This window comes from Papaver somniferum, chromosome 9, assembly GCF_003573695.1.
Source record: "Papaver somniferum cultivar HN1 chromosome 9, ASM357369v1, whole genome shotgun sequence".
Lineage (NCBI taxonomy): Eukaryota > Viridiplantae > Streptophyta > Magnoliopsida > Ranunculales > Papaveraceae > Papaver > Papaver somniferum.
This window is the reverse complement of record NC_039366.1, coordinates 59,252,050-59,267,346: the sequence shown is the minus strand read 5'-3', so window position 1 is coordinate 59,267,346 and position 15,297 is coordinate 59,252,050. Positions and strand designations below refer to the sequence as shown.

Sequence of the window (15,297 nt, the reverse complement as noted above, 5' to 3'; positions counted from 1 at the left end):
ACTGGAAAATATGGAGATTGTAGCCTAACAAGTACTTGTGAGTCTAGCACTACTTCATGGGAATGTGTAGTTGCTGAATTGTGAGAAAAATATGGATTGCAATTCAAGATATCTCCCATTATATGCATTTGTTGTAGGTATATACGTCTAGTTTCAATATCTCTTAACTCCATTTTCAATATTTTTAATCAATTGTTCTTGACTTGCCGATGTGTTTGTATAAGGTCTCCGAAATTTTATTATAAGTCTCTAACTCCCAACTCAAAACTGGTAAATCAGACCCAGGCGATGAAGAAGAAGATCTAGTTTGTTGTCTTGAAGGGGTCGATGAAGAAGAAGCTCATGCTGAAGGATAACTGGTCAAAGCTGGAATCATTGGTGGTGGCTGTATTGGAACCTCCAATTTGTCTAATGTTTTACCTAATGAGATAAAATCCAACCCGTAGTTGTTTGATACCAATTATCGTCTCTGTAACATTCTTGTACCATTGGTCATATTTGTCTTCGTCACAAGGGGTGAATTTAGTCTCATAACTTATCTGACATTTTTTCTTCAGTGATATGTATTTCGAGCCATACACCATAGCTAAAATAAAGGGATATGTAACTCTCCAACTCAACCAACTAACTATCTAGCACATCTCTCCCCCATAAAATAAACACCAATTTCACTGACAGGACTGTACAACACCATGCGCTAAAGTAAAAATTCATTGATCATTTGGGCTATATCAGTGTTAAAATCCTCCGAATCCACATATACGACATCCAAATAACATTATGTTTGTTCTTTATCAAGCAATGGTATTTCCACAAATGAATGTTATCTCTCTTATTCTTGTTTTGTTTTGAATACCAGTTATCTCCGTCATACCTTACTATGATTGAGAAATATTTCTTCATGTAGTCATAAAGTCTTGGTACACTAGTGTTGAAATATGTATACCACCAAGGATGAAGTAAAAAACATACAAAGGAAAGTAAACAATATGTAGTCTAACTTGTTAGATATTTATATAACGATTTAAAACCAAAGGAATGTATTATCATATTTACCTCAACGAGGCCCCATAGACCTTCGATGTTTGGCGAACCTATGCAAGATCTTAATTTATCTTTATTGGACGCCATCAATTGTCTTGTCCTAGAAAGAAATGGATCAAGGAAACAAGGTCATGGATACGCAACATTGCTAATGTGAGGTACCAGATTACTGGGATTGTACCAAATAAGACAAAGGACTTTTCTAATTTGTCTTATATGGGTTTTGGTACCCTCCCCTGTAAATTGGTACTCCCCATTAGTAGCAATTTCGATACGCGGTTGCATCACAAGGCTTAGTCTCACCATTGTTTATTTGCCGAATCTAAGATATGAATGTGCACCAATGGGTGTCACTTCACTTGTTAAGGTCTCAATCTCTAACGTGAGACTTGAATAATGTTTTGATGTAGCAAATGTTTGTTGTCAACAATGCCGACGTGTTGGCTTCTCTTTTGTCAAAAACAATATCTAAGGTACTGCCTTGAAAGAGAAGAGATGCATGATATGGCTTTTGTTGGATGCAAAAAACAACATATTTAAACTTGGGAGGAGAATTATTAGGGCTCAAATTCGTTGGTAAATCTTGATGTTCAAATTAAGAGAGGTCTTGCTAGATGATTAAAATCTTGCATATAGATTTTTTTTATCAGATGATGCACAAGTGACTGACGAGTATAAACAGAGTTAAACCAGATACAATCCAATCTTCTTCTCTTTTTTTTTCATACTAAAACTCTCACTACAGTTGTCTTAGGCTTAGAAAGAAACGAAGATAATAGGGTCGCATTTGGTTCGAGTGTGAGACCATCTCCAAAACTTATTCGCACGATGTAGTCAAGTATTGAGCATGTGATGTTTTCACATACATTTTTCCAAACAGTATGATATATAAAGCATTCTCGTACTAGACATATTTCTAACAATTTGATTAGCAATTTGCTAATCTAGACTATTATAATCCATTCCTTAATCAACACAAAGATAGACACCATAATCCAGTATTAAACCTCCACTCAAAATTATTATTACATCTTGGGGGAACTACAAACTAGCACCAATTAACTGATAGGATTCATGAATTTTGATAAGTAACAATGTTACTGCAATTGATGCTTCTTTAGTCTTGAATCCACTGGTCACTATTTGCTTTAATTGGATAGATCATAGAGATTCTTCTTCCACCATTGTTGAAAGCCCCATATGCTAAAGAGATATTCTGAAATCAAAATCAGATAAAACCCTATCAAATGAAAAGAGAATTGATTTACAATTAGACATCAATAACAAAGTAAGCTAGTTTGAACACTAAAAATTGCTTTCTTAGTTTTCTTTCATACAATAATTATAGATAAAATAATCTGAACATAACTCATATCTAAAATGAAAAGATAAAAGTCCTAGAATCAAACTTGAAGACTGTAGAGTTTGAAGAAACTAGATGCAAACACCACCAAAAGAATCACTGGAAAGAACTTCAATAAGTTTTCTATCTAAATGGTTATCCTATTAGCTTAACCTTGGCACTTCTTAAGAATTGGATGCTAATAAGCAGCAGAAGGGAGACTGGAAAGCATGAAGCGGCTAAAACTGGATATTGAGAGGAAAAGTTTTTACGACAATAAGTTATTGTTGTTGTTGATGGTGTTGAAAAATCAGCCAAGGTTTTGTTTGGATGAACATGATCTGCTATCGTGCTGATTTACTATGGTTTCTTCTTATCTCCGCCGTAATAGTTTTCATTCGCTATCCGCTACTTGCAAGAAAAATAAGATCTGAATGCAGTGTAGTAGGATTTAAAGCCCTAAAAAAGCATGTAGGGTGTTGATGGACGGTTGCGATCGTATGTTTTATTCATGTGGATGTTTGTGAATGAGGATGATCAAAAAATTTGATTGGCTATGGCTCATAGAGGTGAGTATTTGGTCCAGAATCCGCGGATTTAGCCAGGACTATCCGTATTTTTGCGGGTGGGCGTCCGGATCATTGGCTAATGGGTTGGATGCAGATGAATTTTTTTGAAATCTAACGGATTTACGGATTGGGCCCGGATACAACCTTGAAAATTCGTTGGACATCCATACTCGTTGGTACATCTTATGCATTTATTTTTTGTCAAATTAGGTATTCCTTTCATGTCATTCTTTGATGAGTTTAAAGATACAAGACCAATATGTGCACAGGTGGACATACTTGATCCCAAGTACACCAAAAACATCTTATTTTAAAAGGGTCGTTTCTTTTTTTCTCTTCAAATTTTGAATAACTTCAAAAAATTATACTAAAATCCAGTTTTAAACCCTTAAACAGTGTAGTCTTATTTCTAAAACCACCGATGAACTTGTTGCCTTTATTTCTCTATTATAAACTTTAATTATAAAACAAATCCATCGGATTATCCGCATCCAATCCGTCCGTCCGCGCATCCATGGCATGTAATGCAGATGCCAAATTTGAAATCCGTAATGAATTGGATTGGATGCGGAGGAGGTGAAAACCGGTCCATACCGGCCCATGCTCACCCCTAATTGCGCAAACGGATTCATTTTGGTCGAGCCACACTACCACATTGAGTGCAAAAATAATGGGCACCATATATCACGGTTGAAAAAACAAACCACACATTTCTACCTTTAGCAATCTTTAATGCGCTTGGCCTCTTGGGAACTGGGGCTCAGGTTGCCAAAGATATTTGATCCGAATGAATCAATTATTCCTCCGGAAACTAAAGGGACGTATATGCTTCTCGGAATGTAATCCTTCCGGAAATATATGTGATAGAAATCCAACGTATACGAAAGATGCACATCGTACTAGTTGGATGAGAAAAGCTTCTCGAGGTAATAAGTGATGAAAAGGGAAACAACCTTTAGATACTTTAAAATTAAATCTAGTATAGGTGTCAAAATAAAATAAAAATTATCAAAGTGTTTATTTGATTTTAGGTTAAGGAAAGGAAATATTAAGAAGAAGACCTTGAACAGGTGTCAGTCACCACAAATTCTCTTTTGTTTTCTTGCAAATAATTACCCAATTTTTATTTTTCTTCGATCATCAGAAACTGAATTCTCAACGAATAAAAACCCAATCATCATCATCATCAGAAAGTGAAATCTCTGTAAAATTCTAACGGAATTAGATCTACCTAAATTCTCCAATTCCCAAATCTTCTCCCTTTTCTCTGTAATGGGTCATAGTCCTTCAGAGAATGGAGTTGAAGGAGATGATGAAAGAGAAGAAGAAGAAGAAGATGATGATGAAGAAGAAGAGGATCAGGAAGTTGAGGAAGAGGAGGAAGAAGATGAACCTAGATTGAAGTATCAAAGAATGGGTGGAAGTATTCCTACGCTTTTATCTAATGATGCTGCTTCTTGTATTGCTGTTGCTGAACGTATGATCGCTCTTGGAACTCATGATGGAACTATTCATATCCTTGATTTTCTCGGAAATCAGGTTTTTCTTTCTTTCTTTCAAATTGAAATTCACTTGTTTTGTACGTTTGTTTGTTGAATTGAGATTAGATAATGTACACTTTTCTACGGATTGTTCAAATTAGAGAACTTTAGGTGCCCTAAGTAGTTAATTTTGAAAATCAAAGTCAGACGATGAAGTTTATGATCTGTTACATAACTACTATAGCTGAGCATACAACTTAAAAACAAAAGAAGTGAGCAATTTACAGCATTTGTATGTTTACTGTATTATGAGTGGACAGCAGCATGGCTACCTTGAATGTGAAGTATGTTAAGTGTTTATACATAGCCATTAGGGTATAAAATTGGGAGGAATGTCTACATCGTAATTCCTGAAGTAGGCTTATTTTGGAAAATTGTTTGATAATTATGTTTGACCAGAAATTACAAAGGCTATAAAACAATAGCAGAAAGAGAAATGTAATGTTTGTACACAAATAGTATAGACTCAAGATGATGTACTACTGTACTACAAGTTTCATAGCATGAAATAATGGAATATTAGTGTGTCTACCTAACTATTTGGTGGTAGGTGTACAACTGTAACACCATACATCACGAGGTAAACTCTGGCTTTACCTAATCATGTGCAGTCGTTCTGCTTTCGCTTTTGTAGTAAGGTTGTTTAGTTTCCGAGGGAGTCGGACGAAGCCAAGGTCAAGAATTTGCTTGAAGACACTTGGATTGCTACATGGGTGTCAAAATTTTACTAGAATATTGTTGAATGTAGAAAATCATGTGACAACGCTGCTTAGCGGTTGTGTTGCTTGAAACCTGGAAATTGTGTAATTTTGGGATGCTTCTGTGCAGGTGAAGGAGTTTCGTTCTCACACAGCTACTGTAAACGATCTCAGCTTTGACGTAGATGGTGAATACGTTGGGAGTTGCTCAGATGATGGATTTGTAGTAATAAATAGTCTGTTTACTGATGAGAAAATGAGGTTTGAGTATTACCGCCCCATGAAAGCGATCTCTCTTGACCCAGAATATTCAAGAAGTTCATCTCGGAGGTTTGTTGCTGGTGGTTTAGCGGGTCAGTTATTTATGAATGCAAAGAAATGGCTAGGATCCCGTGACCAGGTCTGTATGAATCCAGAGGTTCTCGCTTTAATACAACACAACATTTTAAGTTATGAGCTCATTAAATGAGTGGTGTTTTTGTTATAGGTTCTTCACTCGGGCGAGGGTCCAATACATGCGGTGAAGTGGAGAACAAGCCTTATTGCATGGGCTAATAATGCTGGGGTCAAAGTATACGACACAGCAAATGATCAGCGCATCACATTTATTGAGAGGCCAACTGGAACCCCACGCCCTGAGCTCTTACTACCTCATCTAGTTTGGCAGGTTTGTAAATATTACACATATTTACTAATAGATTTTGTGTGCTAAGTTCATGCTAACGGTCTTCTTAACACAATAGGACGATACTCTCTTGGTTATTGGTTGGGGAACTTCAGTAAAAATTGCTGCAATAAGAGGGAACGGATATACAGGAACCAATGGGACACAAAGGCATGTGGCCTTTTCCAGTACAAAACAGGTTGATATTGTGGCGTCTTTCCAAACCAGCTATTGCATTTCAGGAATTGCACCCTATGGTGATGCTTTGGTTGTCCTTGCTTATATTCCTGAAAAAGAGGATGGAGAAAAAGAATTTAGTAGCACTGCTCCATCACGTCAGGTAATTCTTTATCATATTCATGTACTAAAGAATTAAGCACTAGCACTCCAACACCAACATTAATATCCTGTTCTTCACATGCTTATTAGGGGAATGCACAGAGACCAGAAGTACGTATAGTCACGTGGAAAAATGATGAGCTTACAACTGATGCTCTTCCAGTACATGGTTTTGAGCATTACAAGGCAAAGGATTATGCTCTTGCTCATGCTCCTTTCTCAGGTATCAATTCTACCATCATCCTGAGTCATCACTCTTTAAATGGGAATCTGGTCTATATTGTAGCAGTTGTAACGCTTGCGTTTGATAATGCAGGTAGCAGCTATGCGGGTGGTCAATGGGCTGCTGGGGATGAACCGATGTATTACGTAGTCTCCCCTAAAGATGTCGTCATTGCGAAGCCTAGGTGAGTCAAATGTACCAATGTGAAACTTTAGTGTTCTCTAAAACAGATTTTCTAATTTGTTAAAGACATTGTCATGATGGGTTTTCTTCTGTAAGTGCTTCTGTGTTTGTTATTATTCTTAGAAGGCAGGAAGATTTTCCTATTTATGGTCATTTACTTTGAACTACTTCAATTGAGTTACCCAGAGCTTACTAGTCTTGAGACGTAAGAGATTTTTTATATGTAGGGACGCTGAAGATCATATAGCTTGGCTTCTTCAACACGGGAATCATGAGAAAGCATTGGCTGCGGTTGAGGCAGGACAGGGACCAACAGAACTTCTCGATGAGGTGCTTTGAATTCCTTGTATAGTTTTTCATGTTATCTTCCGAGGCTGTGGTACTCCTATTATGCACTTCTGGTTCTTGAATTGACTTGATACAGAATGATTGCCACCGAGTTGCTACAGTGTAATTAATAACATTTATAGTTTGATGTTAACTTAGTAATTAATGTTTTCATTGGCTTGCTTTATGAATCCCACTACTGTCCTCTTACTTCAAGGTTGGAACAAGATACCTTGATCATCTGATATTGGAAAGGAGATACGCTGACGCTGCTTCTTTGTGCCCCAAGTTGTTGCGTGGATCTTCTTCAGCATGGGAGAGGTGCAGACACTTGTTATTTGCAACTTTACTGTGTTTTAACTTACTAATAACTGGGTTGTTTCTGACAGATGGGTTTTCCACTTTGCTCATCTTCGCCAGCTTCCTGTCTTGGTTCCATTCATACCAACTGAAAATCCAAGGTTGCGCGATACTGCTTATGAGGTCTGTCATGAAAGACAAGCGTATACAAACTTTGCTCGAAACTGTGTGATTTCTCTTTTTGTATGCCAACATAGGATCTGACTAAGTCTGACTGCGGTTTCATTACTGCAGGTTGCTTTAGTGGCTCTGGCAACAAATCCTTCTTATCACAAGGACCTCCTATCAACTATTAAATCTTGGCCATCAGTGATATATTCTGCATTGCCTATTATTTCAGCAATAGAACCGCAGCTTAATACGTCATCCATGACTGATGCACTTAAAGAGGTTGGAGAATTCAAATGATGAACAATTCTTTATATGTCCTATGGTTTTGCCACTCTCTGTGTCATTCTGTTTTCCAAACTGACATTTCTTCATCCATCTTCAGACTTTGGCCGAGTTGTATAGAATCGATGGACAGTATGAGAAAGCCCTTGGATTATACGCTGATGTAAGTACTAACGCACATCTATGAATAGAAAGATACATAAACATTGATCAGCGAGTAGACCTGAATCTTCATAGTCAATAAAGTCCATTAACTAACTTTTGCTAATCTCCTCCCTTATTCAGCTCTTGAAGCCTGAATTGTTTGACTTCATCGAAAAGTACAATTTACATGATGCGATTCGTGAAAAGGTATGTTAATCTCAGGTCAGGTGAAATGTCTCTACTTAGCTATATTGAATGTCAGAACACAGAAAATGAATAATCGAATAAATATGTGACTTACAACAGTTGGCACAGAAATCAATCATTATATTATTAAGCCTAAGGTGGTACTTTCATGATGGACCCTGTTTAATTTCCTAAGAAGACTGAGAATAGCAGGATATGAACTTGTAGTGAACATGAGTACATGTAAAACCTTTGCACTTTGCAAGTGAATATTTCGGAGGAAAACTAGTATCGTCTATCTTATAAATACAAGGAAGCTTTTGTGGAGTAATATTGGATATGCCTGACTTTGGTTTATGCCTTCTCTATTGCATTGCGTTTTGCCATTTCTGGACCATAGATGGGCAATTTCTCTTATTTGGCACATCTTCTTTTTAGGTTGTTGAGCTGATGATATTGGATGCTAAACGAGCAGTCTCTCTACTGATCCACCACAAGGATATAATTCCTCCAGTGGAAGTTGTTCCAAAACTATTGGCTGCTCGTAAAAAGTGTGATTCAAGATATTTTTTGCACTTATACCTGCATTCGGTATTTGTGACTAGTCCAGATGCTGCTAAAGATTTCCATGATATGCAGGTAGATGTTTTTTTTTTGGCCATAATCTGCTTTACTAGTATTTTGTGATAATTTTGAAATTGAATTGATCTGTAGCTTCACACGAATTTTATTGCATGAGCTGCGTTGCTTAAAATTCGCGAAACTTCTATGCAGGTGGAGCTCTATGCTGACTATGATCAAAAGATGTTGCTTCCTTTTCTTCGAAGCAGTCAGCATTATCATCTTGAGAAGGTTTGTAACAGTCAATAGTTTAGTTTGAAATTGGAAGCAACAAAGAATGATGTCTTGAATTGTTTGCTCAGGCATATGAAATTTGCGTCAAAAGGGATCTTTTGAGAGAACAAGTCTATATCCTTGGAAGGATGGGCAACTCAAAAAAAGCTCTGGCTGTCATCGTGAATAAGCTAGAGGACATAGAAGAGGTATGGCTAGCTGATTGTGAAAACATAATTTTTTTTTTTGTGGTTGTTATCTTAAATTTGAAATTAAGAAAGAGCCTTATGACTTCCTAAATACAGGCTGTAGAATTTGTGACTATGCAACATGACGATGAACTCTGGGAAGAATTAATCAAGCAATGTCTACACAGACCTGAAATGGTACGACATACTAACATTCTTCTCTCTCTCATATATATAGTATTTGTTATCACTCTTTGGGTTGTTGTAAGGAAGTTTGAGGACTAATTGATTCTATGGCAGGTGGGCATGTTGTTGGAGCACACTGTTGGTAACCTTGATCCGTTATACATTGTAAATATGGTCCCCAATGGTTTACAGATACCTCGGTCAGTAGAATTGCAGCCTGTTTAATAATTGAAATTTGACATTTATGTTTGTGAAGCAAATCAGACAGTTACGAGTCTTACGACTTAGTTGAATTTACCAACATAACTGTGTATCTCCTTCATATGGTTTTGTCATTTTTAACTCTGTTATTTTCTGGGTCCCATTTCAGTCTTAGGGATCGTCTAGTCAAAATCATTACAGATTACAGGACGGAGATGTCTCTTAGACATGGATGCAATGATATTCTAAAGGTATTTACATATCCTACATTTGTGAAGTGTTTCCTCAAATTTATTTTGTGTTGGATTCTGCTTTCTGAGTAAAAAGTGTAAATGAAAGAATCCCATAACCAAAAAAAATAGCATTCAATTACAGGCTTTGCCAAACTACTTTAAGAGTGGTGGTCAATTTTAAACTTAAAGAGATGCTCATTATACCTCCTTATGTTCTTGTTGGGTGTTGACAGGCAGATTGTGTTAACCTGTTGGTGAAGTACTATAAGGAAGCACGACATGCGGTTTGCTTGGGTGGTGGAGAAGATGAAGTGCGACCTAAAAGAGATGACAATGGCAGGTCTACAGGTAACGATAGAAGAGGAGGATCAGCTGCAGGAAGTATTAAAAGGCTAGAGGTAAAGTACAAAACAAGAGGTGGTGGAAGGTGTTGTATGTGCTTTGATCCCTTCTCAATTCAGGATGTATCTGTCACTGTGTTCTTTTGCTGTCATGCCTATCATACTAGCTGCCTTATGGATTCAATGCATTCTTTAAGCAGTACAAGTGAAAAGGATGACAGTGACGACGACGATGAAGATGATGAAAACAAGTCTAGTTTACCTCGAATTCGTTGTATCCTATGTACTACAGCTGCTCAATGAGTAAAATGAGTGTGTGTGTGTGTTGTTGTGTATTCCTTAGATATGAGTTCTTTTTGTGCTTGTATGTTTCGATGCAATTTTGTGCTGCAATCGGCCATGTTCATTTGTATTTTTAAGAATATAATCTATTCATTGAAATCAAAAGTCTTCTTTGTTGTGTTCGTATTCGTTTTTTTTTTTGTTGAAGCATTGTTCGTAGAATCGTATTAGATATTTAGCACTCACATACTCGTTTGAGTCGTTTCTTCTCCAATTTGCAAGGGATTGTCTTTGTAAAAAATTCAATTCATACTGCTCCTCGCGTGGAAGATTCTTTAGACATTTAGAGCACATATTGCTGTAATAACAAAAAAGTGCAAAAAGTGACAAATAAAAAAACGTTCACTTCTTTCATTGAGAGTTGAACTCAAGACCTCCCGCTTACTAAACGGGGTGCTCTAACCAACTGAGCTATGAAAGCTTGTCGGTTAGATTTTGCTTTCATACTTATATCAATAGTTACTTTTGTAGTTGGAACGTATCAGCAAGGAAAGTTACATATACTATGGCCTCAACTGTTATCTGTGCATCCACACATATCTAGCAATTAAGGTGAGAAAGAAATTACCCAGGAGAATGCAAAAATGATAGTGAATTGAAGTTGACAAAATTGAGTAAATAATCTCCCTTAGTTCAACCATTTCATTGAAACTATCTAGAAAATGAACAAGAAATAAATGCATTTACATTCTAATTTGCAGTAGCAATTAGCACTTGGATGCTGATTCTGCAGTATGTTTGGTGTTACGAAGTATCAATTTCGTCACAAAGAGGAGTTGTGTATGAGAAAGGTCCAAGTCTGTACTTTGTAACGTTGGGCCGGAGTTGATCGAATGAAGGACGCACACTATTCAACTTCACCCCTAGCCTGCCTCCTCCAAAATCTGTAGGAATGTAACAGTCTGGATTCGGTGACGATTCAAGCTTAACCGTGCATAATTCTGGCTTAATAATATCTTTTCCATTGATAGATTTCTGGTTTAAGATTATTCCGAACTCGCCCTTTTTGTTCGTTTTGTTGCTTCCCCTGTACACCACCTTTTTGTTTGCATCATCCATGCACAATATGGATACACTGGACCCTGCAACCATAGAAATCCAATTATTTTGAATTGGGAGAACAAAATTTGAGGCTTTTCATGCTAAAGTCTACATTTCGTCCCGGCTATTTGAAAATCTCCAAAAAAAAAAATCTCACGATGATCTTCCGGTTTGGATGCAACGATTTGAAAGCGAATATTAAAAAGATAGTGTACCTTCAATAGGCTTAGCTCCATTAATCCAATCCCCATTGCAGTCCTGGCACAGAACCTTGGCAGCAACATATATCAGCTTCTGTTCCTCTTTGGTCAAACCTTCACTTGAGATGATGACATTGTTCAGCAACAAAATACTTGCAATTACACCAACAATCATCCCTATTTCCTTGCCCATCTTTCTCTCAAGTTCTTCTGTATATTGGAGAACCTCACATAAGCTCATCTTATACGCAAATTAATACATACAGCTGTGGTCAAATGCACCATAGCTTAGGGTTGTCGGTAAGAACATGATTAGCGTGCGAACGCAGTCGATTTCTTCATTTTTCTAATCTGACTTGCGAATATTCAAATAGCCACTTCATTACAAGGTCAACGAGTTCACAATAACAAGTGCTGTAAAATCCTGACATGTATATATAAATTCTTAAATAGACAATCAAATCGTAATGAATGATTTTACCGTCAGAGAATCCCCACTCTTTTCGACTTGATTATAAGCAGTAATAAGCTCACATTTTTTTCCAACAAGCATTAACTTTTTGTATTTGCCAAAGAAGTACAATTTGATTAAAAATTGAAAGAATACACCAAATGATATAAATTCAAGCACATTACATACACAATACATAATACGAATAAACTATCTTTACATGTCTGAAAATCCAAGGTCCTCCTCCTCCTCTTTAAGTGTAGTGATACTGATATCTGAATCGACTCTGTTTATATCGGTGCAAACTCTAGCACTTGTATAAAGTCCGCCTGGTCGACAAACGTACCCCTTTTTGGGTGCACAATGAATATCCTCAGAGCATATACAAAGTCCTTCCAGGGCACAACCATCCTTAACAATGGTCACACCACTTTGATCTAAACCAAGGATTTGATTTGTCCATTTACTTGAAAACACTCCAGTAGGATCGTAACTCTCTTTCACTTTTAAAAACTCGGCAGCATGTTTATACTTATTGATTGCACCAATAAACCCAAGATTGCGGTTTTTACCCCAGTGTGGTATTCCTGCATACTTAAAAACTGCGATCTGTTCTACTTCTTCTAATATGTCTTGGAAAAGTCTAGGTGTCGAACCATTTTTACTTCTATAATAGGTTATATCGAAATCGATGGAATCTTCTTCTGTACCAAAGTAAGCATTTGAACCCTTTATGTATCTCATTAGGATTCCATTTCCAAGCTCTAAACCACAGAAAGCTTCGGGTAGTAAATCTCTAAGTTTCTGTACATCCTCGATAAAGTTCTGAACTTTTGATAGAGGTAGATTGACAGCAGTTTGGTGATAGAAGTTGCCCTTTATTCTTGGATCCCATGCACATGATGTGATTAGATCATTTGACGAGCTATCTATACAGCTTCCTGAGGCTTGTAAGCGATTTTGATATCCAACTATCGGGTAACCTTTAAACAAATTACCGTCATTTGAATATCCAAATCCGGTAATCCTTAATCCAAATGTGGTTACCCTTGCGCTGATGCATTTCCCATTCGCATCACCTATTGCTTCTTGGGTCTCCTCTATTTTGCGAAAGAACAACAACAAACTAATTTAGTTAACACAAATAGACAACTTTAAGCTGGAAATTTATGGAAGGAGTTAAGTCCAAACATAATTTGAGTCAAATCAAGTCTCAATATGTACCTGAAACTCTTACAGCGGCTAAAACTGGTGTCAATGTAGAACGAAAACCTGTGAAGTCATTGAGACCATTTCCGGATGTATTTATGGAGACTCTGTCATCAAGTCGATAAAGTGCCCTACGTTGATAAGGATACCAAGTTATGTCTCCGAACTCATGTTCTTTGCCGAAGGTGGTTGCCCGAGTCGCTAAATCTGAATCGTCCTCCCTAACAATGGTTAGAGATCGTTTGAAAAGTGGCTGGAGTTTAAGAGTAACCTGCATAAAATGCGAATTTTAGGGAAAAAAAATCAACTCTTAGATCATACATTCACACGACCGGGAGTAAAAACACAGATTATGAATTTACTTGCGCGATCTCAAAACTGTTGGTCATGGTTGTTTGATCAAGATTTAAGAGCATGGATGAAAATAAAGTGTAAGAATTAAAAAAGTGGACGTGCCGAAATATTTTTCGGCCGTTGTTAAATCAGGACTGAAGTTACCTGTGAAATAACACCAAGAACTCCAAGGGATAACTTGGCTGCTTTAATGTCAGGGTGATTATTATCAAGAACCCTCACTTTGGCATAACCTTCCTCAGGGCTAGCAGGTGTGACTATCCGAAGGCCTATCACATAGTCGTGAACATAACTTCCATTACCCCATAAAGTACTTCCATGGGCACCAGTAGAAATCATACCGCCGATAGTTAAACCCCACCAGTAAGGACTAGCAGGAAGTGCTAATCCAACTTTAGCCGCCTTCGAAATCACATCTCGAAGTAACACGCCGGATTCAACTGTCATGATCATCGTGGAACTATCGATACTTAAAGTCCGGTTGAGGTTCATAGTGCTTATGAGTAAATTACCATTCGGACTCTCGTCTGGACAAACCAACTTTGGTAGACTGTGAGAATACCTAGTTGCAACTTTCACCTTGATTTTGTTCATGGAAGCCATAGCTACTGCTGCAATAAGTTCTTGTTCTGTCTGAGGGTAAATAGCATTTGATACTTTACATATTGCTCTGTCTGGAAATGCACCTAGAGAATTCGTAACAGTGCAATTACTGTTATTCTTTGAAGAACATTTTATGGGATTTTCTGGTGGGGAAGAATGAATGAAACCAATAAGTAGAAACAAATGACATGTTAGCACAAAGCTAAAAAACTGAGAAACACTTTTTGATTTTCCTAAGTAGCTTGACATTTTAAGTAATATGATATGGCTGATTTCTCTTTGGTATTTTGGTGTTATACTCTCATCTGATCCAGGCCTCTATATATATATATAGACGGAGAGTGTGAGAGTGGTATATTATTAGAGGGAGGGAGGAAGTGAAGACAGATTCAAAGAAGCAACCAAATTGATAGCTCGAATAGCCACCAGCATGTGTTTAACATTTACGGGGTTCAAAATATTTAATAGTGTGTGTTGAATGATTCCATGCAGATACAAACGACGACGATCCACCAAACTTTTTTGTTTTGGACAACGAAGGTTTTTGTTGAATCACGTCACATGGATAACCATGAGCTTCTCCTCTATAATTAATTTATTTAAAGTCCCATAAATTTTACTGACAGACATGTTTAATTATTTACTGTTGGTTCTCCGATTTATCCGAAGGATAAAAGACTGACTGCCATTTATTTTTATTTATTTTTTTCATTTTGACAAGGCCCGGAAACCCAAACAAAAAAAAACAAAAAGCCTAAAAAGGAAGACAAAAAATAAAGGAAACAAAAACAGAGGGCCACAACAAACTGTCTTCTTCTGCGCTTCTGATACACCTGCTGAGCCTTGTCAGATGTTAGGATTTTTCTAAAGTCTGGAGAGAAAGCTTCGTGTCGGATTTCCACCCAAATACCACCAGGATTTACACCTGCAAGAAAGTTTGCAGCTCTATTTGTCTCTCTATAGCAATGAGTTACTTTCCAAGGAGTAAACTTCCTTCTCAGCAGCTGAATTCTTCTCCATATTTATAGCACATTCCAAGGAGGTTCTGGATCAGAATTAGTAAGTAAATTGAAAACCGCCATGGAATCAGAATGCACTCTG

General features: G+C 37.2%; 3 protein-coding genes and 1 non-coding gene across 4 annotated transcripts; 1 reads left to right on the top strand and 3 right to left on the bottom strand.

Moving 5' to 3' along the window:
- The first annotated feature begins 3,875 nt into the window (after positions 1-3,875).
- On the top strand, positions 3,876-10,466 carry LOC113309145 (vacuolar protein sorting-associated protein 41 homolog). Its single transcript, XM_026557560.1, has 19 exons — positions 3,876-4,494; positions 5,325-5,594; positions 5,682-5,861; positions 5,938-6,198; positions 6,288-6,420; positions 6,514-6,604; positions 6,831-6,933; positions 7,148-7,251; positions 7,320-7,413; positions 7,525-7,680; positions 7,784-7,846; positions 7,969-8,034; positions 8,452-8,652; positions 8,788-8,865; positions 8,937-9,056; positions 9,153-9,233; positions 9,336-9,421; positions 9,592-9,673; positions 9,889-10,466. Exons 1-19 carry the CDS (start codon positions 4,228-4,230, stop codon positions 10,297-10,299), a joined length of 2,847 nt encoding a protein of 948 aa, XP_026413345.1. The 5' UTR covers positions 3,876-4,227; the 3' UTR covers positions 10,300-10,466.
- Positions 10,467-10,684: 218 nt separating this feature from the next.
- On the bottom strand, positions 10,685-10,759 carry TRNAT-AGU. Its single transcript has one exon. It is a non-coding gene; the product is annotated as a tRNA-Thr (tRNA).
- A 207-nt stretch (positions 10,760-10,966) lies between these two features.
- Positions 10,967-11,775, bottom strand: LOC113309182 (pistil-specific extensin-like protein). The gene is made up of 2 exons (XM_026557591.1): positions 11,595-11,775; positions 10,967-11,420 (listed from the first exon to the last, which is right to left on the bottom strand). The coding sequence occupies exons 1-2, from the start codon at positions 11,770-11,772 to the stop codon at positions 11,083-11,085; spliced, it is 516 nt and encodes a 171-aa protein (XP_026413376.1). The 5' UTR covers positions 11,773-11,775; the 3' UTR covers positions 10,967-11,082.
- Positions 11,776-12,114: 339 nt separating this feature from the next.
- LOC113313591 (L-gulonolactone oxidase 2-like) lies at positions 12,115-14,610 on the bottom strand. Its single transcript, XM_026562385.1, has 3 exons — positions 13,738-14,610; positions 13,255-13,510; positions 12,115-13,130 (listed from the first exon to the last, which is right to left on the bottom strand). Exons 1-3 carry the CDS (start codon positions 14,443-14,445, stop codon positions 12,247-12,249), a joined length of 1,848 nt encoding a protein of 615 aa, XP_026418170.1. The 5' UTR covers positions 14,446-14,610; the 3' UTR covers positions 12,115-12,246.
- Positions 14,611-15,297: the final 687 nt, after the last annotated feature.